A 25,655-nucleotide genomic window follows, 5' to 3' on the forward strand; every position below is an offset into this window, starting at 1 on the left:
TCAAGTTTTTGGCTTTGCAATATAAATAAATACATTCACCCACACTTTTAGCACACAAACTCAAAAGGATGGGCAAAAAGGATTTTCACATTAACAAAAATATCTACAAAATTTAATACCTTGTTAAATGGTGATAGATAGATAGATAGAGAGATTAGATATATACTTTATTTATCCCAAGGGAAATTCAAGTATCCAGTAGCATACGAAATATACATACATTAAACCTATATTAAAATAAAATAAAAATAACTTATAACACAGTAGCCACAGTAAACAGTGTAAAACAGTAAACAGTGCAAATGGAAGTGCACAGTCCAGATGGAGGTACAAATTGTTCTTTTGTCTATTGTCCTCCCTGCCATGACTAGGAGCTGTCACCAGAGAGTCGATTAAGACTTTAATACTTTTTAATGGCCTTCATTTTCGCCTTCAAGACGTTTTAAGACCCCGCGGACACCCTGGAAAGACAAATTTGGTGGTGCGGAAGCGGTTCGGCTATCAAAGATTTGATAAACTTCAGGTTTCAGTGTGTTGCAAAATTTGCCGGAGAGTCTAAGAGTCCTCCAACTAGCAGCGGGAACACATCAAACCTGTTCCACCATCTGAAGCAGTTCCACTCGATAGAATATTCTGAGAGTCAGAAGATGAAGCACCATAAAAGTTTAAGCCAACCTGTCCATGAAACATCACCCCCAGCCCCAGCTGTGTCAAAAGAGAAACCCATGCAGCAAACACAGATAGCTGCATTCATGCCATATGACAAGCACTCCAAACGCCATAAAGACATTACTAAGGCCGTTTACTACGGTGGAAAACGTGGGCTTCAGGAAATTTATGTCAGACCAAAGATATGAGCTCCCCGGCCGGAAATATTTTTCATGCACAGCCATACCTGCACTTATGGTGAAGTTAGAGAAAAGGTGGAGGAGCAACTGAAGTCAGTGTCAAATTTTGCGACCACAGCTGACCTGTGGTCAAGCCGAACCTCGGAGCTGTACTTGAGCCTTGTCAGCTTATGCCTCCAGACGGTGTACTTTCCTGAGGATCACACGGGCCAAGCTATTGCATCCGGACTTACGGATGTGCTCGCCTCCTGGGAACACTGCCAGGTCTGCATCACCACAGATACTGGGACCAATATTGTCAAAGACGCTGAGTTGAACACATGGACAAGACTACAATGGACTTAGGGCACCGTCTAAACTCTGCTATTGATAAGTTATATACAGTTAAAATACAAACACACTCACATTCACACCTAAGGACAATTTGGGAGACACCAATTAACCTAGCCTGCATGTCTTTGATGGGAGGAAGCCGGAGCACCTGGAGAGAACGCACACGGACACGGGGGGAACATGCACACAGAAAGGCCGGGGCAACCGGGGTTTGAACCCACGACCTTCTTACTGTGAGGTGGCAGTGTTAGCACTGTCACCTCACAGTAAGTTCCGCCCAACAGGCGACATCCTTCACACAAAATAGACCTAACCTAAACAATGTTTAGCTTAGCAGTGCCTGTATGTTTTTATAGCTATTTCTATTACATTACCTGAAGTTTTTATCAAAAGCAACTATTGTATTCTATATATTACTTTATATTCTTTTTATATTCACACAATTATGTGCAATTTTTGCTTGATATATGGATGCCATTTAATAAGAACGTAATTAGGTGTTATACAGTGCATTTCATTTGAAGCTGTACACTCAGTACTTTAACATTGTAGCAAAGAGTCATTTCTACAGTGTTGTACACATGAAAAGATATAATCAAATATTTAGAAAAATGTGAGGGGTATACTCACTTTTGTGAGATACTTGGCCTATAATTTTGATTACGTGATTTAATTTTAATTTAAATTTAATCTTTAGTAAAGACATGCTGAAGCAGAGTTTGTGCATGCTTGAAATACGTTTTTCACCACTTTTGAGATGTCGTCTTACAGGGGTCTACTTCTTGGTGTGTAGTCTGCTGCTACTACTGAGCTCTGTCCAGTAGGTCTCGTCATGTGCTTATGTCTTTTAATCCTCATGGTTGGCTGAAGCCAGCGCTAAATCTAAGATTAGCCCACATACACACCAAGGGGTCACACACACACACACACACACACACACACCCCCCCTCACACTGTTGCAAACTAAGAGATCACAAACGCCTTGCATAAACAGGGTGACACTGACTTACACACACATGATTACGCACAGACACATGCACTCTTCTCTTTAGCTGCGTTGCCACTGAGTGAGAGAGAGTAGCAGACATCCTGTGGTGTCGATGCTTAGTAGGGGGGACATGGACGAGACAGGGCAGAGGTATGGATGGTTGACAGTTGGGCTGCAACTAACCATTATTTTGATAGTCGACTAATCTATCGATTATTGAAACAAATAATCGACTATTCGGATTATGAATCCCAAAATTACTTCTTATTTTTTCTTCTTCTTCTTCTATTCATTTATCGGCTTTTCAATTAAACTTGAGGTTGTTTTAGGCATGTGCTAATAAACAGTCAAGACAATAAAATGAATACTGCTTTCAAAAAATACATCTTTTCATGAACATTTCTGCTGTAGCAACAGAGAGTTCCACTTTAATCAATTCCTGTCATGGACCAAACTAGGGATGGGGATCGAGACCCGGTTCCAAAATTTCTCAAAACCCGAACCTCAATAAAGTTGGAGCTTATCGAGACTTGCGGGTCCTATAATGTAACGTTAGGTCTCGAGCGTCAAATCGAATTTAATTTGAAACGCAATGGATAAGAAAATCATCAGGTTGCAGTCTCTGCCTGCTCTCTGTCGGCTCCCACACACACACACACACACACACACACACACACCGGCAGCAGAGTGGGAGGCTGCGCCGTCGCGGTGAAATACGGTGAGGGTTAAGTTAGCTCCAAACTACTGTAACGTTAGTTGATGACAGCTACGCTCGTTACTGTAAGTACGTGCAATAAAACCTTTGCAAGTAAAAAGACAATACTTTATCAATACACCTGTCTGTAATGCAACGTTAAACATGTAGAAATGGTTAATTTAATTATCTCTGTCCTCAGTATCTCATCCTGTATGTTTTATACAAGCACAGCTAACGCTAGCTTGGCATTAACCAAATGTTAAAAACAAGCTAAATAGAAAGGGAGGGACTGATACAGACTGATGTTGTTCTTTCTAAACATCACTCACTACTTGTGATGTCAGATAAAGTTACTGGGTTACTTTGCTGTTATAAACATTAATGTTGCTGGTCTAGAAACAACATTTAGCTGTATTTAAAATATTAAATTAAAAACAACCAGGCAGTTAATATGTACACTTCAATATATGTGTATTTATCGCAAGTGATATGTCATCTCAATATATAATGTAATCGCACATTGAATATTTTCCTCATACCGTGCAGGCCTACCTCATGTCCATTGGGTCTGGTCTTACCAAATATCACTAAAAAATAGTAAAGTATCCATAGTGGTATCGATAAAGAATCGGATCGTTAAGCAGTCTCAATAAGGGTATCAATAATCAATAAAAAAATAACGATCCTCATCCCTAGACCAAACAAGTACAGTAAGAAATAACTGTCTGAACAGCTGATCTGCTCTCTAGTAACGGAGCAGCTTACTCACTGGTACTGAACACACTGACTTTGTATTTATATACAAAGAAATTAATAACTTAATGCATTACATGTGCTGAATTTACAAAAGGGCACCAATGATAACTATTTTGTAATAAACAGCGTTTCACAAAGTTTATAAAGTTTCCCCAAACTCAACACTTCACAAAACTCTGATTTTTTTTTAAGGGAGTCTGGGGCAGATTAGCCGCCACCTGAAGCATAGACAGGAGAACTATTTTTTATAGTAGCCTATGAACTAATATGAATGTGTGAGTATAGTATGAACTTCGGTGTTGTCCAGCTGTAAACGTTGAGTGACGCATCGTGTATGAATGTAAAGTTAGAGCACATCTGCAATGTGAACAGGACCATTGTGTATCATAAATTTATTTGCTACTCTCAACGCCATTAACAATTCATTGGCAGAGGAAAAATGAATAGATAATGTTAAAGCTCATAATGTCAAGTACGGCTTTAACATTAAGCTAGCTTGTTAACTAGCTTACCTAGACAAGTCATCATCCAGAGAGTCAAAGTAACACATGGCATTTAGAGGGGCGCTGTTTCACTTGTTGTAAAATACTCGATTTATCGAAACTAAAAACATTGTGTTTTTATTAAAATGATAAATATAGTCTGATAAAAACAGGGGAAGCCTGGCTTCTCTTGGCCTCTGGCAGAAAACTGATCCCAGGTCTCTCACACCAAAGGCTTGTGTCTTATCCTCTGCCCCATCGCCACCATTCCAAAGTAAAGTCTTTTTCTTCTTCTCCTTCTCCTCTGAATAGGTGTAGTGCGTTTCAGCTGCGGCGGTGGGTAGCACAGAGGATGCCGAGATAAAATGCAACCCGACGTCACAGTGGCCAATCACGTACTCCAGCGATCAAACCAGAAGACGCCCAGGAAGAAGCACATTTTCCTCAAGATGTTACGTGTTGCTGCATCTTGGCGTTTGCTGCAATATGATCGCTGACTGCACTGTTTTAGGCAACTGCAGCCACTGTGTCACCTCAACAGTTAAAAGACAAATGCACTTTGATTTCTGGCTGCCTGCACAACTCTGCTGTTATCTCCTCCATTTTATCAACAGCAGTAACAGACTTTCACTTTCCTTTCAGTGTGTACGTCATTTATTATAGTGCTTAACATAATGTGGTGAGAGGGAGAGAATGAGACAGTGTGAATTCTACAGATTATTGTATGCCCCTGCAGATTTATATATGTGTTAAGTAATGTCACACAGTGTGACTGTGTATGCATGTGTATGCCGGGATGTGAGAATGTGTTTCTAAACTGCATTTAAACGGTCATAATTACACAAAACCTCGAAGGTCACAGTCTACACAAGAGCGTGGGCAGTCCCATAAGTTTTGGACCTGAGGCGTCAACACATGTATCCAGAAATAAGAGTACGGCTGGATGCTATTTAGACACAATTACTTATGTTGGCTCATCATGCATAAACACTATCATACAGAGGGCATGGCTGGGACGCTTACTCCTCAGATATCACACTAAACAAACACACACTCCCTCTCTCCTCGAGTGCTTTAGCAAACACACACATATGGCATCACAAAACGCTGTGATGCTGTCTGGGCAACCATACGGAGTTGATGTGCAAGCATGGTGTGTGTGTGTGTGTGACAGTGGGGTCAGGAATGTGTGCTGTTTGTTTACCAAACAGAGCTGCGAAGAAGGAAAGTGTTTAAATAACCTGTGCGCTGTCACTGTATGTTTACCTGACCCCAGCTGGGAGTAGAGCTCTACCAGACACCTTTACAGTGATCATCTAACATGCAGTGGGATCAGTGGGATCTGTGTGTGTGTGTGTGTGTGTGTGTGTGTGTGTGTGTGTGTGTGTGTGTGTGTGTGTGTAAAAGCTGTAAAAGAACAGCACTGACTCCAGCACATTTCAGCTTTCTCCTCACTAAACCTCAGGCCAAACATCATCGTCCTCAGTAACACTGACACATTATTTCACCTTCTGCCTTCACCAAAAGTTAAAGCGCTCAAACACTTCCAAGCAAAACTCTATCAAAGATGTCTTTTAAGTATCAAATACTCACTCCCCATAGACTTAAAAAAAAAAGGTATACATTTCATCTAAATGTGGCTAAACACGCCGCTTTTGTTTGTTGAAACAGCTGCGACACAGGTGTGCAACTATTCATTCATCGCACTATTCATAAATAGCACTGATTCAGCTACAACTAGATGAAATAAGTTGATTTAAATCACCCTGTCCTCAGCACTAATGATTATTAAATGCTCTGAATCACACCAGTCATGATCATTTAAAGACTTTTTAAAGTCTTTTCCTGACATGCAGGCTATCCTAAACTAAGGTTACTGGTGCTGGAGCTCAAACCTAAAGTTTTTATCAATGTCAACATTCTGGCTTTTTAAAGATTGTGTCAACTTTGTAAAACCGAAGCACAGGAAGAACTAGTGTCGGTTACTAACCTGTTTGACCAGAAAGGTGGGACTGCAGGGTCACTGGTCCTTACAACATCTTTAGAGACTATATTTATTTTCATGGATTACTGGAATCACAGAATATTTTTTATCATACAATGAGACTTGTGTTGAGTTTTTTTATGCACACAAAACAAGAAAAAATATATGATCTTTCAAAACTTCTGGGTCTCCATAATCCTACAATTTTGTTTCAGTAACAGAAATAAACAAATATTTCGAAAGCCCTTAATTGTATTTAAATGTTTCCACCACAATTTTGCTCTCTGTGTTTTTCAAAAACCAAATGATAGAGACAGCGGCTGAGGCTCCTCTTGACAGGGTATATTCTCACACAGGCAAAAATCAGTTGTAAGACTTTCTCAGCCATGGTCGCCCACAGCACAAGCTTGTGTGACCATGCCTTTCTAGCCCTCCTCCTCCTCCTCCTCCTCCTCCCATGAATGAGTCATTCTTTAAGAGTGCACGTGATCTCAACTCATCCTCTCATCACTCCTGCACATCCAGCAGCAGCAGCAAACAGCTAGGAGGTATATCCACAGATTGGAGGAGACAAGGGTAAATATTTGAGAGGGTAAGTGTGTCAATACGTCCAGCCAGCCACACATTCTGTTATACCTCTAGCAGACTGTTCGCTATGTACGCACACAAACACATCCATACCAGACAAAATAAACAAGCAGTGATTTCACACTACTAGCTCTTCACGAGCTGCTCATCAGTGTGGGAGAAGGTGAAATTACCGCGATAGCTGGGTGTTTTGGACACATGCTGCTGAGGGATGAGGGATATTTTGGAGCGTATTTCCTCACCACACCCGCACACATACGCACCGATACAGAACATAAGCAGTCAAAGTCCATCAGCTGCTCCCCACGGGGCTCCAGATGGCAGGGCAGAGAAGGCACCACCACCTCGTCCATTCACTCCCTGTCCCGTTGCTACAGAAACTTCATGCAACTCCTTTACGAGAACAAACATTGCTACCAACGCCTGTGTGGAAGCGATGAGTAATGACAGCTTCGTTTAAGCGACTGACAGGCTGAAAAGGAGAGAACAAATGTGAGCAGAGACATTGTACAAGGGCATGAGTGGGATTGACACAAAAGAGTCAGGGAGCCCACAGTGTGCGGAGTGTTTGTGTGTATGCGTGGGTCAGTACACTCGTGGAAACACCACATGGCTTGAGGTGAAATGAGAGTGCCATTTTCTGATGTACCACTTACCACTGAAGCCGTCTACAATATTGCACCAAAAAGTGTTGGAGAGCTGAATCTCATTAATAACAACTCAACCTCAGGGCTGAGGATCCTAATTATTATTGTTATGATGCCAATACAGTTTTTACAGTTGGAAAATAAACTTGTCGGTGCTTTCTGGTAGATGCAATATGTAATGGAGGCATTGTTTCTAAAAGACATCAGACATATTTTTGCATTTTTAAACTGCAATTTCCTGTTACTTTTTTACTGAAATTTGAGTGGGGTTGGGCGATGTATGTATCTAATATACCGTGTGATGGTAGAAATGTGTCCACCGGTAGAGCTCTGGCAATGCTGTTTCCATCCCGGGAGCTCTCCCTTAGTATCTCCGCTTTACAGTATATTCAGGACGGGCTACGTAGCAAATCAGGCTGGATTCTCATATGATCTTCTGAAGGTAATGGGGTTTGGGCAGCAGGACTGCTTTGTACGTTCTCATGTGACGTGAGAGCAACAGTTGGTGGCGGTAATGCACCTCTAAGCTGGTCTGTCAAATATCTGTGAAGGTTCTCAGTCATCCAGGTCATAGTTACCCAAAGAAGGGAAAAGTCAGGGGCAACAGAACTTGGTTGAAGATACTAGAAGACGTTGCGTCCTTCATCCAAGAGACTTCTTCAGTTCTGAAATGACTAAAGGGAAACTCACGAGCGTCAGGCTGTGATCGGGGGTAAATAAGTGTTCGATTGGCGGTCGCCAGTCGTAAGTGTGTGAACTACTCGACGACGCATCAAAACGGCTCCCCGACACATCACTGACACATCGCCGACGCCAGCAAGATATCTAGCATGCCAAATATCTGAGCATGAGCTGAATCAACATCCACATCCAGCCAAAAAGAACAGGCAGCTGCAGAGCAGGCAGCTACTTTTTCACCGCAAAACACTTTTTACTCACCTCCAGCTCTCTCTGTAGCTCAGATGATCCCTGCTACCTGCGTGTGCTAATCCATTCTTTCACCCAGATTCTTATAATAACAAACAACAGCTGCTTTGTGTGTAGGTTCGCGTCATTTCCTGTTTCACATTTCACGTGTGTTTTCTTGACAAAACGTGGTTTGGAGACCTGCGGCGGGTGACTGAGACGCTGTCAGCTCGTGTAGTGTGTGACCCTCTGTCACCGATCAGTCACATAGTGTGACGGCAAGTTGTGTAGTGTGAACAACACGGCCATCGGCTGACGCTGAAAGTCGTGTAGTCTGCACGAGCCTTAACAAACCAGCGGTATCGATCTTCCCACAGAGGTTAAATAGCTGAGTTTCTCTACTAGTCATTTCAGAACTGAAGAAGTCTCTTGAATGAGGGATGAAACGTCTTCTAGTATCTTCAACAAAGTCCAGTTGCGCTTGATTTTAACCTATTTTGGGTCTGTCAAACGCTGCAGAAGAAGAAAGTGACAAAAAAACACAGAGTAGGTGAGTGAAATTGTAAATACAGAGCAGGAGAAGTCGTTTTTTGTTTGTATGGAAGTTACAAATAAAACAAAATAATCAAATGTGATGAAGTACAGTTATGGTTATTTTAAACTATTTCTTAGCTGAATTTACAACAACAATTACTTTATTGTTATATAAACACACACCATTACCATTACTATATTATACTATATATATACTATAACCATAGTAATAAACCATACAAATATAAAATCTATTTAAAGAGTAAGACTAAGAATCTGACCAAGCAGTTAGGGCGCCAACTTGATGGTTATTAATATTTTGTGCTAGAGGCACATCTTGTACTGTCGTCCATTACTCTCCTCACCCTGTCGACACGAGAGAGACAGATCACTGCATTCAGAGATGCAATGATAAATCAATGAGTAGTCAACTATTAAACTAATCAACAACTATTTAGATAATCGATCAGTTTTTAAGAAAAATAATGAAATATGAATATTTCCTGGTTTCTTTACTCCAGTATGACAGTAAGCTTAATATCTTTGGGCTGTGGACACAACAAAAATTTGATGACGTCCTTTTGGGCTTTGGAAAACACTTTTCTGACATTTAACAGACCAAACAACTAATTAATTTATCAAGAAAATAATCGACAGATTAATCTACAATAATAAAGTTTTTGTTGCAGCCCAGATTTAAAAGTTACAAATATTTCTCTATGGTTTTTTGCCTTTTGTTTCTCCCTTTCACTGTCATGCCATAGCAACAATACACCCTCTGACAGACTCCACAGCAAGTTATTGTCAATGAGATGAAAACAGGGCATAGGTAAAACCAGATCACGGATTATTTTAGAAATGCACGCATTGTTTCGTGAGCTTACTCCATGTAGAGAGGTGGGCGTTTTATTGAAACAATTAAGTGCATTACAACCATTTTATTTACACTACACTTAATAAACTGACATTTTAAGCAAGAGTTGAGGGAGAGCAAACAGACTGAGTAGGGAGTGGAAGAGATAACTAGGAAACTGAAGTGGTAATTGTTCATTGTACTGTGAGACTGGCAGCTTGAAGTAAGACAGTGTGGCTTTCCACCCAGAGTCTTGCTCTCTGCCTCTGTCACTGAGCCCCAGTTGCACTTACAATGGGTCTGGGACACAGAACATGTGTCACCCATCTGTCAGACAATACGTCAACACAGCCATAATAGACCTGCTAAATGTGGCTGCGGCCCTCCGCACCGATGCTCCCCTCGAACGTTCACTGCTTCCTAACCACATCTCGTCTTTCTTTGCCTGCATCTCTTTCACATCCATTTATTTCTCTTGTTTTGCTTTTCCTGTTCTCAGCCTTCTGTGGGTGGTGGCATATGCAGAAGCACACTGCTCAACATCTTCCCAATATACAGTCCAAATGAAAAGTGAGTCAAACAGGAACAAACTCAAGAGTCAAACTCAAGCATCAATAAAATGACTGATGCTTTTAAGGTGAGATATTATATCACCGTCACTGCTATGTGCATGCACCAGCCAACAGACCTACCTCTGTACTACACACAGAATCTCCTCTGAAGCCACTATAAATGATTTAAACCCAGTTGTAAGCTACAGCACAGCAATAGACTGTGTAATAAACAACTGAAAAGGTTCAGGTCCATGTCCAAATCTTACAAAACATATTATGCGTCCCTATTTTGTGCTTGTATTTGACATGCTATACAGATATATTTGCACAGCGTTGCACATGTGAAACACCATGAAATGATCACAAATCAAGTTCAAGGACAGAAGGACAGACAGTTACTGGGTTACCAGCTCTCACAATGTTTATGGCTGACTGGGAGAATGTGAATCTCTGTGTATGTGGGTGTGTATGTGAGGCATTCTTCTAATCGATATGAACTATTGTTTAGGAAACAAGCTAGCTTAAGTGTGTGATCAGTGTTTATCTGTGCTACATGAGACTTCCTCTGCAGAGCCCATTATAACCATTCAGAAAAAAACACAAACACAAAAACAGTAATGAGAGATTGAATGAAATAAATGAAATGAGTCTATTCTGGTTCTCACTAGGGGCCACCATCACACTACATCAGACTCATCTGAATGCTCAGCCATGGAGTGTAGGTGCATGTGGACATGAACATGGCCTGTAGCCACATGTGTGTGGGAATCAGCAAGCATTCAGGTCTCAATTAGCCACAACGCAAATAAAACTAATAGCTGTGTATTTCAGTCAGAAGTTGGAAGTGTTGGAGACCGACACTGAAAGAATGACAATGATAAACTTTTACATGTTGAAACATTAACATTTAACAGCCAGACTGACAAATCTTTAAGGAAAAACACCTACACACACCACCCTGAAGAGGAGCAGAAAAGCACGGTAGTAGAGTGTGATGCCCTCCGGTTAATTGGCAGTAAGCTTTAATGGGCTAGTACCTTGTTAGAGCCTGGAAGCTTTATACGTTAGTGAATAACTGACAGACTAACATACTACAGAGTCTGGGGGCTAACGGTACTCAACATATCATAATACTCAAGTTATTATAGAGCAGAGGTGTGGACTCGCATCACATGACTTGGACTCCAGTCACAAAAATGATGACTTTAGACTCCATTTGACAAAATCAAAGAATATTTGCAACTCGACTTTGACTTTAACACCGATGACTCATCACTTCACTTGGACACGAGCCTTTTGACTCGAGCTGACTTGACAGTCCCCATGCCCAAATATAAATTATATTAAAAAAAAAAAAAAAAAAAAAAAACTGCAGTGCATCAACATAGCCCTTAATCTCAATTACGTCTGGCCGCTCTGTGATCTCCTGTCCCTGGACCTGTATGCCCCAGCACCCCACTCCCTCTCCGGTACCTACAACGGGTTGTGTCGTACGAACGGCGCGCTGTGAACGGTTCGTGATCGTTCCCTCTGGCTGGAGGAAAAGAAAGGTCAGGTTGAAACAGTGTAGAGAGACAGGCTTCACGCAACAGCTGTGGCAAATTGTAGCAAAATGGCTACATCTAGCCTAATAATATTTATAACAATAATAATCATGACTAACAATGCCTGATATTTTCACATGAAGCCCCAGCTATGGTAGAGTTCGCACACTGCTTCCACCAATTATAAAAAACAAGTTAATTAAGATAAAATGATAATAGCTCCGGGTGCCGTTTCACAAAGGCACGCGTTTTGTTTTATAAATCCAGCGCACCCCTTTCCTTTACAGACGAGGCTCTTGTCCCTCCGTAAAAGCCCAAACTCCCTCTCAGCATGCTGTGATGTTTAATTCAGCTCGAGCCAACATGACTGGGGGTTATAACTACTATAACTTCCTATTCAACATTAATAACTTAACCTTTTACACTATAGGCTAAAGGATATGCAGGTTATAGTTAATGAATGAATGGGTATTATTTATATTTATTCTAAACCTGGTGTGTTCCGTGTTGCTTTACCTGATCGGTGCTTGTAAAATATCCACTATGTCACTGCATCCCGACAAAACACCATGGTTTTATTTCAGTGTTCTGTAACGTAACTTCGTCACCTGCTCTGGCCCCCTCTGTGTACCAATACCACCCACCCACCCACACACACCCCTCAGTGGCCCATCTGTCACCCAAAGCTGTCAACTTGGGAGAAACTGCGCTGCTGTCGTCGTCTTGCGCTCTAGATGCTGCTTAAAGTTAATAATGTTGCTTATTCCTTATGTCATTGGCTTTTTGGAGTAATGTATAGCTTTTAAAAACAAAATATTACATTTTAACAGTACAATAGATTAATGTTTCCTAAGTCAATGAGTAATCCTTTTAAACAATTGTGATCTCAATATTGACCAAAATAATAAGCAGTCCTACATGAACATTTAATTTAATTCATGATTTTATAGAACATCTGTGGTGTGAAACTGCGCCTCTGCCTTCTTTCTGTACAGGCTAATGCTTCATTCCATCCATCCATCCATCGTCAACCGCTTATCCTGCGTATAGGGTCGTGGGGGGCTGGAGCCAATCTCAGCTGACATCGGGCGAAAGGCGGGGTACACCCTGGACAGACCGCCAGTCCATCACAGATGCTTCATTCAATATATTTTTTTATTTTTATCTTGAAAAAAACTTATGAAATGTTTTTAAATTTGGTGAAGAGCACATTATGACTTGTTTAGGACTCAAAATTCAAAGTTTAGGACTTGGGATTTGACTTGGGACTCGACTTTGGACTTGAAAACAATGACTTCGTCCCACCAAGTCTTCTCCGATGTGGTTTAGCCATCAGAGATACATTTAAAAAAGCCTGGATCAGCCCTGATCTTTGCTCACTTATTAAGCCAAATAAAGTCAATAATGAGATGCAGGAATACACACAATTCCAGTTGAGTGTTGAGACATACAATTCTTTTAGAAAGATCAGAAAGCATTTCTACAGCAAATGCCTATACATGTAGCACCAGACCACCTAATCGAGTATAAGAGCTTAAGTTGTACCTCCTGCTGTCTTGCCACACTTGTATTGTGAATATAAATTTGTTGCTATAGAGGTTAATTAAATAAAAATGTGTTTTGCACACAACCATTAGTGAGAGTGTGCACGCAGGGCTGTTCTTTTATCAACATGGATACTGAGAAATGTGTGTGCTGAGATGGAGCTCTATAGAATCGGCTTTATAAAACTAGCTGAATAGAGTTACAAAAATATCTATTACAGCACTAAACCTGTAGGCCTTCATGCCTGCTGTAGTTAACAATAAATAAAACTTCCAATGTGAAAAAGAGGCCTTGAGGCAGGAAACCGTTCCACTTCTGTTCATCTTATAGAACTAAATGACTAGTTCACAGTAGGGCTCATCAACGTCACCGATTAAGGATGGAAGTGTATTTGCATAACATGCATCAGCGCATCGCAATGAAGTGCTGCGTCGGGTCAAAACAGGGATTCCCCCGAAGAACAAGCTGTAGTTAAAAATACCTCACCTACGACCATCTACAATGAGTATTTTAGACAAAGAACGTAATTAAGACAGATCCTGTTTACTTTTTGTCCCCACATAAGCATGATATATCAGGATTATGAACATGAGGAAAGTGTTTCTTAGTCGTATCTTCATAATAATCGATAAATTAGTTCAAAAGTTTTCCTCAAAAAAATAATCGCTAGATGAATCAATTAAGAAATAATGATAATGTGTAGCCTTATTTCACAATAACTATTTTTTTTTATTTATTAATAAGCCTGGTGCGCCTCAAGTATCCATCCTAGATCCATTTTTTTTCTCTGCACATGGTACTGACTGTGCTGTTATAAGCACTAATTCAGCGTGGTATTCTTCCAGCTCTTCCATCTGACTTTTTATTGGTAATTTTACTGCTGGATGAGCCAAATGCAGAAGTTTATAGAAAGACTACTTTGAATATTGACTGACTTCAGAGAGTTTGTAACCATGTGTTGGATGAATACAATTCAATAAGAAAATATAAAAGGATTTAATCAATATCAATGAATTTCATGTATCATGTAAAAATGCAGAAATATCCAAATGTATGTGCAACAATTCACAATAAATGTTTTGCAAGAGTAGGATAATAAAATACTATTTAATAGGGGACAATTCACAATGAACGCAATTTTGCAGTACATGTACTGTGAACTGTCCGCCATTAAATAGACTAGGACAGCCTCCACATCCTGCTCAAACACACTATGCGGGTCTGACGCAGGCTTTTCTCACATGGGCAACACTGCTCCTTGTTCACGCTTTTAAACGGACGTAGCTTTTACATGCCACGGATTATCTGACTCCGCCCACATAGCCACAAAGTCTTCAACAAGCTCGCATCTTGCATCTGCCGATGTGGTTGCACTTCTGAGAGTTTGATGAAGTGGTGAGCTCTTGTTACCGAGTTGACTCTTCGATAGGACATTAAGTCAAGACTGCCATCGACCGCCAAGAAGGCCAGAATCTAGTCGTATCATTTCTTTCAGACTTGACTCTTTTTCTGTTTTTTTTCCACTAACTCACTCATCCACAAAATACCAGCTTGATCACAGCTGTTCTACTATAATCCTAACCAGAATGATTATATTGGAGTACATCACAATGACCCTGATCTCCCTCAACATGCACATCAGGAACACTCCAAGTTACTCACTCTTAGATACGGCCCTCTTCTCACTGTCCTTCAACATATAACCTTGTTTCATCTGTTCTATCCTTAACATCTTAATCAACCACAACCTGACCTGAAGTCAGGCCTACAGCAACAAGCTGAAACGGTCTTTCACACAATATAGCATAGCAACAATAAAGGTTTAGTGCAGTGAAAACAGATTAAATCACTGCAAAGCCTCTCAACATCTGCAAACCATCTTTAGAAGAGGAAAGTTCATACCACGTAACGACGTAACTCTAACCTTTCTCTTTTTCTCTCCTCCCACCACAGAGCAAAATAAGTCTGACTGTCATTGGAAGCACATGCTCAACATTAAGCTTAAACGTTTCAAACAAGTTTTTGAACCCAAAAACAGCAGCAATAACTAACTTCTGAAACTCTGTGTGGGTTGACAAAATGAACAACGTCCTCTAGAATTCTGCTGCTATAAAACTCCTGAAAGCAGTTTTTCAGGTTTAAAAGAGAAACTTCTTTTCCCCGTGTGCTGCGTGGTGGGTGTTGTTTTCCAGGAGGCCCCCAGATGTAACCCAGGTGACAGTGTGTGCTTTGGCATGCAGCATGGAAATTGGTTTGGATTGAAAAGGGCCCAAATGAACGGCAAAGAAAATAAACTGGAAACAAGAGAAAGGAGGAAAGAGTAAAACATAGCACTACAATGTCTTTTGGCAACTTGATCCGTGGCTCAGAGAAAGCAAAAAAAAGTGATTTATCTTAAAAAGCCAAGGAAACTAGCATTTTAACCTTTGTGTTGCTGCGGATGACTTCACAGACATTTTATAAATGTGTTCCTGTGTGTTACGAACCTACTAATTATACACACATAACATCTCTGTGGGAGATGCGCGCACAAACACACACACACACACACACACACACACACACAGGGTAAGGTGGAAATATTACATAAATAATGCATTAATGAAGGTACCATATCACCTTGTTAGCCAACAGAAACCTGCTGTGACCACAATCTCTGATCCTCACTCAGAGACACGTGCTCACACATATAAAGCAGTAACTGCTGACTAAACCCTGAGTGAGCATGTGTGTGAGCTGCTTGCCATGCTTCAGTGCTCTTTATCTGGGGCTACTTCCAGCTCCGGGCAAGTATGGGAGGACTAGAAGTGGCCTAACAGCCTCCTGCTCCACTTCATTTCTTACTGAATCAATCTGATAATTTAATCTCAGGTAAATAAACTAGATTAAACTTTTAAAATGAAATGATAAAATACTCACGTTTGTCTTAGTCTTCTATAAGAATAAATTGCAAACATTTGGGTTTTGGATTGCTGACAAAATGCATCATTTTCACTATTACCTGACATTTTGTAGACCAATAGTGCTTTCAGACCAAACGTGAATTTAATCCTCACAACGCTTTCCTCGCACGAGTACATTCGCTGCGTGTGTTCACACACACAACGCAAGAAGGTGATTAGAACCCGCGAAAATTCGCTGGAGTTGGAAATTTTTAACTCATGTGAAGGCCTTCACGTGTAGAGAGAAGGCCTTTGTCATTTTGTGTTGAGCTATGGATAACAGCTCTCTGTGAGCCTGTTCCGATCTGTGCAGGTTAACGTTACACATTGTGCTTCTACTAATTTTAAGTAGCTACGTAAATAAATTGTTTCTTTTTTTCTGTTTTAACGGTGTTTATTGATGATGTACGATCGTGAGTCTGCAAAGGGTGTTTTATTTTGAAAATCAACTTGACTAGAATATGGAACTTTAGCATTTACATTCATTTAGCTGATGCTTTTATGCAAAGCGACTTACAATTGCTATATATATATATATATATATATATATATATATATATATATATATATATATCTCAGAGGTCGCACGCCTCTGGAGCAACTAGGGGTTAAGTATCTTGCTCAGGGACACAATGGTGGATGTGTCACAGTGGGGGATTGAACCCGGGTCTCTCACAACAATGGCAGGCATCTTATCCACTGCTCCATCAACACCCCTTTAGCAAAACTTCAATGAATTAAAAAACATCACAAATCGAATCGTAATCTTTAATATCTGGCAGAGAAATTGCAAGGAGATATTTTCCCCAAATGATTCAGCCCCATCAGCAACAATTACATCATTCTGTCAAAATGTTTTGGCACAGGGCCTGCAAAAAGGTATTTCACATGATGGTTAAGAGCATAATGTATATATACACAAAACAAATGAGTCAATAACAGTATGCAATATGGGATTAGATACATAGATGATTAGCTAAGCACACAGTCACAGAATAGACACAAAAGTAAACTATTTTACGCTGAGTAAATAAATAAAATAAAAATAACTCCTAAACATCTACAATACTACACAACTGTTTTCAACAAGTAACAACAAAATACTCACTACAGTTAAAGCCATTATTGAATACAAACCTCTGAGATTATAAACTCTTTTCCCTTTCCTTTGGAAATCATCCAGGGTCTCTTAGCAGCCAAGCAAATGAAGTAGCCCAAGTTCAGTTTCCTGATGAAGACCATTTCCAGAAGGCACAAGCTATCCCAAAAGAGTGAGCTGTCAAATTGTAAAGGGCTCCAACAGCCCAGATTTGGAAGAAACTTTTCATACAAATTCCAGCCATACCAGAGGGATGAGCCTGTGACGAGGATCTGTGATGAGGCTCTGTGGGTCAGTGTCCTGGAAGAAGCTGCTATTGCACAGATAACTGAAATACTTGGCCTGCATAGCTAATCTGACAACATTGAAACAGATTGCATCAAGCAGTCCTCTCCTCCTCATCATCTTGGAGAACATGACTGATTACTCTATTAGTAAAAAGGTCAGGTGTCACATGCGTTCCTTCATCCCTCTATGCGAACATGAAGTGGAAATGAAGAAAGCAAGAAGACGTCCCTGGATAACGGGCTCTGATTACGCTGCTCTTCCTGCAAAGCTACCTTGCATACATAACAGCTTAGTACGTGGGGAAAAAATAAATAAATCACCTATACTAAAATGACTGGCGGTCTCTATGAATACCTTTAGGGTCATGTGTTTGGTGGAGAAGCTGCAGATAGCTACATGGCTTAAGGCTCAGTTTCAGTAGAGGACATCTCACTTTGTTCAAACAAAACTTCCATGTTGACCATGGCCAATGTGGCTCAGTCAACCACTCGCACTAACACACACAGAATCATGCATGTTAATAATAATCAATAAGTTACAATCTAGTGGTTGGAATTAATATATTTGTGCCTTTATTTGATAGAGACAGCAGCAGAGAGAGACAGGAAAGGTGGGAGCGAAAGGATATGATGCAGCAAAGAAGTTGGAATCAAACCCGGGCCACTGGGGACGGACCCAGACTTAATGATCCATGCTCTACCAGGTGAGCTACCGGGACGCCCAGCTACTGTATTTCTAACCAATAAAATCCTTCAGGGACAGTCATCATGAAAAAATAATACAGCAGCGCTGCTCAAGTTAGTTAAACTGCTATAATAAACATCTTTATAATAACAATGACGATGTGAAATCAATGTGACAAAGGGGTTGCTTATTATGATGAACCTACAAAGAATTATCAGCTGCAGCTCTCCTCGGCTTTACGGAGCTTTATAGAGAGTTTCAGCTCATTGCTTATCTGTCCGGCTGCAGCTTTACTGTTTTCACTCTTACTGCTTTCACAGGGTCGTTTTAAGCTACAGCAAGCAGCTGTTTTCAGAGAAAAACCCATGACCTGCTTAGAACCAAACGGCAGACAGACAAAAGCTACGCCGGGGACACACAGGATGAGCGCCACAAAGCGCCACCCGCTTCCTTTCAGCGCCCAGGTTAACCCACTGGGCTGTTCAGACAGAGTACGCCGTGGGACAGAGCTCCGCTGCCGCATTGCAATCTGCAGTGATGGTTTCAGTATCTTTTAGATTTTTCTGCGTGCCACGAGCAAATCTGGCACAGAAACACACTGATAATACATTATAAATTATATAAATCATCCATTATAAATTATATGAATGACATATTACATATATGATATAAATGATCTGATAAATAATGAAATATGCTTGCTTGCCAAACCTTGTGATTTGTCCCTCTAACTGCTTTATCTTACCCCCCATCCCCACATGATGAAATATCAAAATCTGTCAATTCCACTATATTCATTAGAAACAGTAGGACTGCCGTTTTTAAATGACGTATTTTTTCTACATATTTGTCAGCTGTGTCTGAACAGAGAGGAAGAGAGAGACACAGGCAGGAGAGAAGGCCCTCTCTGCTGATCATCCCACAACCTGATCGCATGAAAAGCTTTATGTTCTGAGTTATTATTCATGTTCACGAGATTATTTAAAGATCAGCTGTACGTGTGATTGGAAAAGAGCAGCAGAGCAGAATGTCCTGTTGACCTGCGAGAAGCAATGCATTCTGATGTGAATAGCCAGGCTACTGCTCGCGCGAGAAGTGATGCTTCGCAGTGATTTCACAACTTGCTGGTGAACGTACTGGAGCATTTGGCAGTTTAAGATCCAGGTATTTCCCTCAGGAGATGGTGGAGACCAAAAACAAAGATAAAACAAAGCGTATTATGGACTTTCAGGTCTCAAGAGGGAAGAGAGACGTGTCACCCTAGATGACATTTTGAATTTCCTTGAAAAATCCAACAGCTACAAAAGCCACACCAACCATAAACGGAGACAAACTGAGAGGGTACTTCAGCATGTAGCAACTCAACAAGACGCCAAATGCAGCTCAATTACTTATCGCTACACACAGAGAGCTGCTAGGGTCTGCTGGGGGTGTTTTCTCCAGTTTGATGAGGATGGATAAATATTTTAGTGGTTGAGCATGAGCTCTCTCTGCTATATCATCTATGGGTAATTGTGCGTGCCGGAACCAGCCTTTCAGCAGATTTTCTCCTCCAAACCCCAACAGAGAGGTTAAAATCATACAACACAAGCTTCTTGCACACACACGCGCGCACACACACACACACACACACACACACACACACACAGTGCAGGGGAAGGCTCTGGAGACACCACCACAAACGTATTCCCTTGAGGCCTCAGACCCCATTCAATCACAACCACTACGACATTGTTGACGCGTTATTGCATTCCTTAATTGGATATTGTTCAGCACCTACTGTAGACTACCAATTAAAATTGATTTATTAGGATGGAGCTAAAGAGAACTTGTTAGAGAAGGAACATCATGGGTCTCCAGGAATGCACATCCCTGTCAGGTAGACATCTGAACCACAGAAGAGGGACAACACAGAACAGAAAATAGCACCACTTGGCAAATGCTGGTATTCAAATAGAGCCCCAGTGTAATATTTTTGTGTAGGAGAAGAGTCTCTGCAGTGAAAACAACTGCCATTATATTCAGTGCTGGGCAGGCTGCCTTTTAAAACACACTGCGGTCTGACAATGTAAACAAAGCAGTGTTTAACCTACTGACCCACAGCTCATGGCCTTGGTGGGTTATTAGTAGAATACCTCTGGCCAGTTCATCAATGCACACATGCTCAGTATTAGCTTTCCTCGTTTATCACCATTAATAAAGTAAGCCCCCGGCCAACTGTCCGAGACGTGGCTCCTGTAGTGGAGCTGTCCTGATGTAGGTCAGTGTTTCACACGTTTCATGAAGGACGAATGTGTGCAAACGTCTACACATAAATACACAAAATCTTGGCAGAGCCTTTAAATTACATAATTACCTAAACTGGCGAGTTGCACCTTGGCAAAACACACACACACACACACACACACACACACACACTACTCCTGAGGGAGACACGCACACTTAAAAACCTTCCTCATTATTACCGTAATTTCTTCACAGAAAACTGAAATGGGCAGCAGTGGAACAGTGAACTGGAAGGTATTACATTCCCTGTGGATAACTGGGTGATGTCAGTTCACGCCATGGACGTGAATGGGACTAGGCATCTGGCTTATATTCCCTGTCACCTCTTGGGATGGGAAACACTAGACCACACAATTGCAAGAACTGACACATGCACCACATACACACATTAACACACATGCCTCCTTGGGCCCAGAGTTATAATGACATTCAAGTTTTGCACAGCACCCCCAAGTGTCCTCCAAGGCCACGCTGTATGCAAATGGGGGCAATTCATTTTATTCACAGTGGAGCAGATCTGTTCTACAGCGATATAAGTTATAGGACAATATCCATTGTTAAATTCACAGTGAGGCCAAATATTCAGTACAGGGAGGCCATTGATCCATTCAGCCGGGTACTATTAACTCCTGCTTTTGGGTCCATGAACAGAAGAGACGACAGACGCTACGCTTCGCTGCATGACCTCTCAAAGGCCTGTGACTGTAGCATCAGTGTTGCTAACACTTCTGATGTTGCAACCGTGACATCATAACTTGAACCCAATCCTGGGATATTGTGCAGTTTTGCTCTGATGCACTGAAATTAGCATTTGCTGTTGTCACCAAGCATTAACTGCAGCGCAGTTCAGAGCTGCAAGGATTGCGGAAAACAAAAAGGCCAACAACATCTTTCTTGCTGCCCATTTCTCTATGCATAGTGCCATGTTACGTCCCCCTACTGTGAAAAACACAGGCACACACGCACAACTTTTTTTTCCGAGGATGAACTAGAAAAGAGTATGGCCCGAAGGCACTGGATGTCTCTTAATATGTGAGTCAAACTAATGGACTGCTTCCTTCCACTGTGCCCCTGACCTCTCTTGCTCCCTCTCTCATCCCATATCCAATGCAACCTCTCGCTCACCCTCCATCCCAGAATTACTCTCCCTCGTTCTTGTCGTCTTGGTTCTAACATCTCTGTTTACTTTCTCCCACCCTCACCCCATCCTCTTGTTTCTGAGCCTCAGGACACGGTAGCACAACAGGCGGGATCAATCTGACAGCAACACAGATCACAACACACTCACGCGCACGTGGGTGACCGACAGGCTTTCTGGCCGAGGTCAGTGCTCTAAAAATATGAGCACGGGGCTAAATCTTGTTCCTGCATAGTCAAATCATGCATAAATATGGACACAATTATAGGGTGGATCTAGAAGGCTGTGCACCTCCATAAATCTAACTTAATCTAAGAAGGGGACACACACAGAGCAGTGATCACAACACTGCTTTCCAAGCACAGTTCAGAATGATATTTAGGCCTGTGTGGGTCTAACCCTGCAGAACACATGCACGCTCATGCCAATTCAAGATTCAGGGCGTTGGGCTTTTAAAGTAATGTCTTCCCTGACCGCGGTGTTGTCATTTGGGTGGGTTTCCCTCCAGTTAATCCAGTCTCTTTTTCAGGATAAAAAAATAAATAAAATAAAAAACACACACAACACACAATTGGTGCTTCAGAGCAGTCTTAATAAGAAGCTGTGGCTGCAGCAGGTCTCCATACAGAGAACAGCAGGTCGGCTGATAAAAGGCCGCTCTCTCATTCTGCAAACTGTAAATCACAGACAATCTGTGGAGCACAATGAGTAAGACCGTGATTCAGAAAACTAAGTGTGTTCGTGTGGGGCTGAGTCAAAGCATTTGGCTTTCAAGGGTTCCTCCCGCCCCACGAGAACCTCAGCTGAACACACATTTAAAATGGTGATTAAGTATAGTATATTTTTACATTCTAAATAAATGCAGAGGGCCGATACAGCAGGAGGAGCAGGAGGATATCTTTGGCTCCACGCGTGCATGTGTTTGAGTGAGATAGAGAGAAATTGCTTGTGACGGTGTAGGAGAAAAACAGTACACACCATTTTCAGGCTTGCCTAAACATGTACTGCGCGGCGCAGGTCTCATCACCCTGTCAAACAGTCAACCATCTCTGTGACACCGCCGAAGTCCCGTAACCAGTCAGCCTGCTATGACTGACTACGTCTGTCAGGCCTGCCAAGCTGGTAATCCACATGGAGCTTCTGTTTGTTCGCCCAATGAAGTGCTTCATTCAAGACCAGCAGTTTGGATGACACAGTCGGTTATTCATGCATCGGTCGAAGCAGAAACAGCTTTCCCTCAAACTGATCTTCTCCACTCTTCCAGCTGTCTCCAGTGAACATAAAAACAAAGTGTCTCCCTTCAGCATTTACTGCATCTCTTCTAACATTCCCCTGCTCCCTTGTAAAGTTGGAAAGTCCCAGGTGTGGTGCAGGTGCTGCAGCCATTTAGCAGAAAAAAGCAGAATGTAAGAGAGTATAAAGACTAAAATGCTCTTGAGAAATAAAACACTAAAGCTGTATGGACGGATCTTGACACCATTTGTAACCAGTTTAGCTTATTAGTCATCACACAAGCAGTATGGGAACATTCACAGCCATATATCTACGTTCACGCTCCAACACTGTCACACCATTCTACTTGTTTGAAATAGATTATAATTATATGGATAGATGTTAATGATATACCAAGCTTGGTTACCTCCCTTTACTTTTAAAGCAGGACTGCAAACAGAAGATAAACCACAGTATAATTCACCTGTTATGTACTGCAACAAAAACTTACAGCTGTCCTATTGCTCATAATGGTATTTGTTTACATTGCAGCTATATTATATTTGCATTATACCTCCTAACTTTAGTTTGGGGATAATGTAGGTTCTTCTTCCACAACATGGTGGTGATGACTTAACACAAACCTAGATGAAATGTTGGGACTTCTCAATGCAAAAACACACCTAAAAACGTGCACAGCCGCCTCTCAGTGACTGTTTTTCCAAGTGGGCTGGATGAGACCTTCAGTCACTAACGATGACCAGATGTGCGGCGTGCATGACTCATGATGGGTCTGGTGCCCTGCCCTTTAATCTCTGCGGCAAGTTACCAACTGCCACCAGGTCAAAGCACACGGCACCAAGCCAAGCACTGTGCGTCTGTGCAACTGTAACACACCAGCCATGCAGGAGGAGGAGAAAATGCTGCCTCAGTAAACTAGGATAGTATTTTCATGTTGGAATAAGGCAATAAAACTGGGAATGCAACAACTGTTGTCACGTCAGTGGCGTTATATATTCAAATAAAAAGGCAATAATACCCCTGTGTTTAAATAATGTACGAAAATATGTATACAATTCCTCGACAGCCAATAAAAACCTCTAACTCAACAAAATAGCTTACAATAATATAGAGTAGCCAAGGGATTTAAAATACGATTAAAAAGGTCACAGTAAATTAAATTATGATGACCACGGGCACACCATTCGTTTCGACACAACCATATCACCACGCTTTTTGGTCGTGCGTGTGCGTTTCAGTGTGTGCGTGCAACTGCGCGCGTGCCATACCCTCAGGATATTATGAGGAGCTAATTGGAAAGCCCCGGTGACCAGCGTCAACCGTGAAAACACAGGAATAATACAAGCGGTGCTTATTTCCACTTACTTGCCGATGACCTCGCAGAGCTCGTACACATCTTCAAAGAGAATGTCGTCGTCCGCCATAGTCCGACCCCGGCTGGGGAAAAATTATCCCCAAAATATGCGTCCCGAACCTGATTAATGCTCCTGAATGGAGGGGGGGAGGAAGGCCACAGGCAGCTGGCCGTCTGACCGAAATAACTGACTAAGAACCGCTCGTGCAGTCAGCGGCAGGGCGGTCGGCAAAGAGTTCCAAAGAAAGGTTTCTAAATTCCAGTTGTTGCCTCCTTCGTCGACCCCCCGCCCCCCCCAAATAACGCTGCGTCGCTGTGAGTGAATCGGCACTGGGGGAGCTCAATAATCCAGTTTGGGAGTCCACCGGTTCGGCCCCGCCTTTCCCACAGCTTCCCGGTATTGCACTCCCGTCTCAAAAAGCACACCATACGTGGTTGTCAAACAAACATTAGTGTAAACTCCTCCGCCGCTGTGTCTGCTCCCGTTAACGGCCCCGACTGGTCCGAAGGTTTCAATGTTGCGCTCGCAGAGGAGGAAATGCCCGGACAGACCCGGTGGACAGGGGACATCAGGCTCGGGTTACAGCCCTGATCCAGGTGGGTTACAGTGATCTGCACTTCCCGAGCAGCCTCGCGGATTACACTTCAGTTTTTTTTTTTCCAGGGATGCACACAGTCATCCGGTCGTGGACCTGACGGGCGGGTTCAGCTCTTGCTTTAAACGCACCGTGCAGACGCTTTGTCCGTCTCCGCGGCTCGGCACTTTCCAGCCGCTGGTTTATGTTTTTTTTTCCCGACCGCCGTCTCCCGTGTGCCTGGACGTTCAGCTCCACGGAGCTTCCAGAAAACCAAGCTCCACCTACACGGGGGTTATGAAACTGCTCCGCTTTCCTCCATTTTGGCGCCGCTCCGTCGCCTAGGAATCTCCATTGAGGCCTATAAGCTTTGAGCCAATATGGCGGAGTGGCGGCGCCATCAAGGCTTTTCTGAAACCGCAGTTTCCTTGAGACTTTTTCCAATGGATAGAAACGAAGTGGAGTTCCCACCCGGAAGAGAGGAGTATGAATGAAAAATATCCATAAATGTTAACAACTTTCTGGGCATTATTTAGTCTAATGTTTTTGGTGAATAGTAGGCTTATAGATTGTATCATAAAGACAAGGGCAGAAACGATTGGTCGATTAACCAATTAATAATAATAATAACTTTATTTGTATAGCACTTTTCAAAACCAAGTTACATGATGAACATGAACAAACATGATCCATACGTAAAAATATAAATGAATTAAAATAACTTAAAAATCAACAAAATCAGAATTAGATAATACAATAACAGCAATAATATAATGTTTATAAAAACGCCAAACGAT

At 41.8% G+C, this 25,655-nt stretch overlaps 1 protein-coding gene across 1 annotated transcript in view; it reads right to left on the minus strand.

Annotated features, from left to right (window-relative positions):
• LOC123983513 (peripheral plasma membrane protein CASK-like) overlaps positions 1–25,237 on the minus strand; it is an 85,584-nt gene extending 60,347 nt beyond the window's left edge. The window contains exon 1 of the mRNA XM_046069772.1: positions 24,295–25,237. Coding sequence (XP_045925728.1) covers positions 24,295–24,353 — 59 coding nt within the window. The 5' untranslated portion in view covers positions 24,354–25,237. The remainder of the gene's footprint in view (positions 1–24,294) is intronic.
• Positions 25,238–25,655: the final 418 nt, after the last annotated feature.

The sequence above is a fragment of the Micropterus dolomieu genome, linkage group LG14 (assembly GCF_021292245.1).
Source record: "Micropterus dolomieu isolate WLL.071019.BEF.003 ecotype Adirondacks linkage group LG14, ASM2129224v1, whole genome shotgun sequence".
Taxonomy (NCBI): Eukaryota; Metazoa; Chordata; class Actinopteri; order Centrarchiformes; family Centrarchidae; genus Micropterus; species Micropterus dolomieu.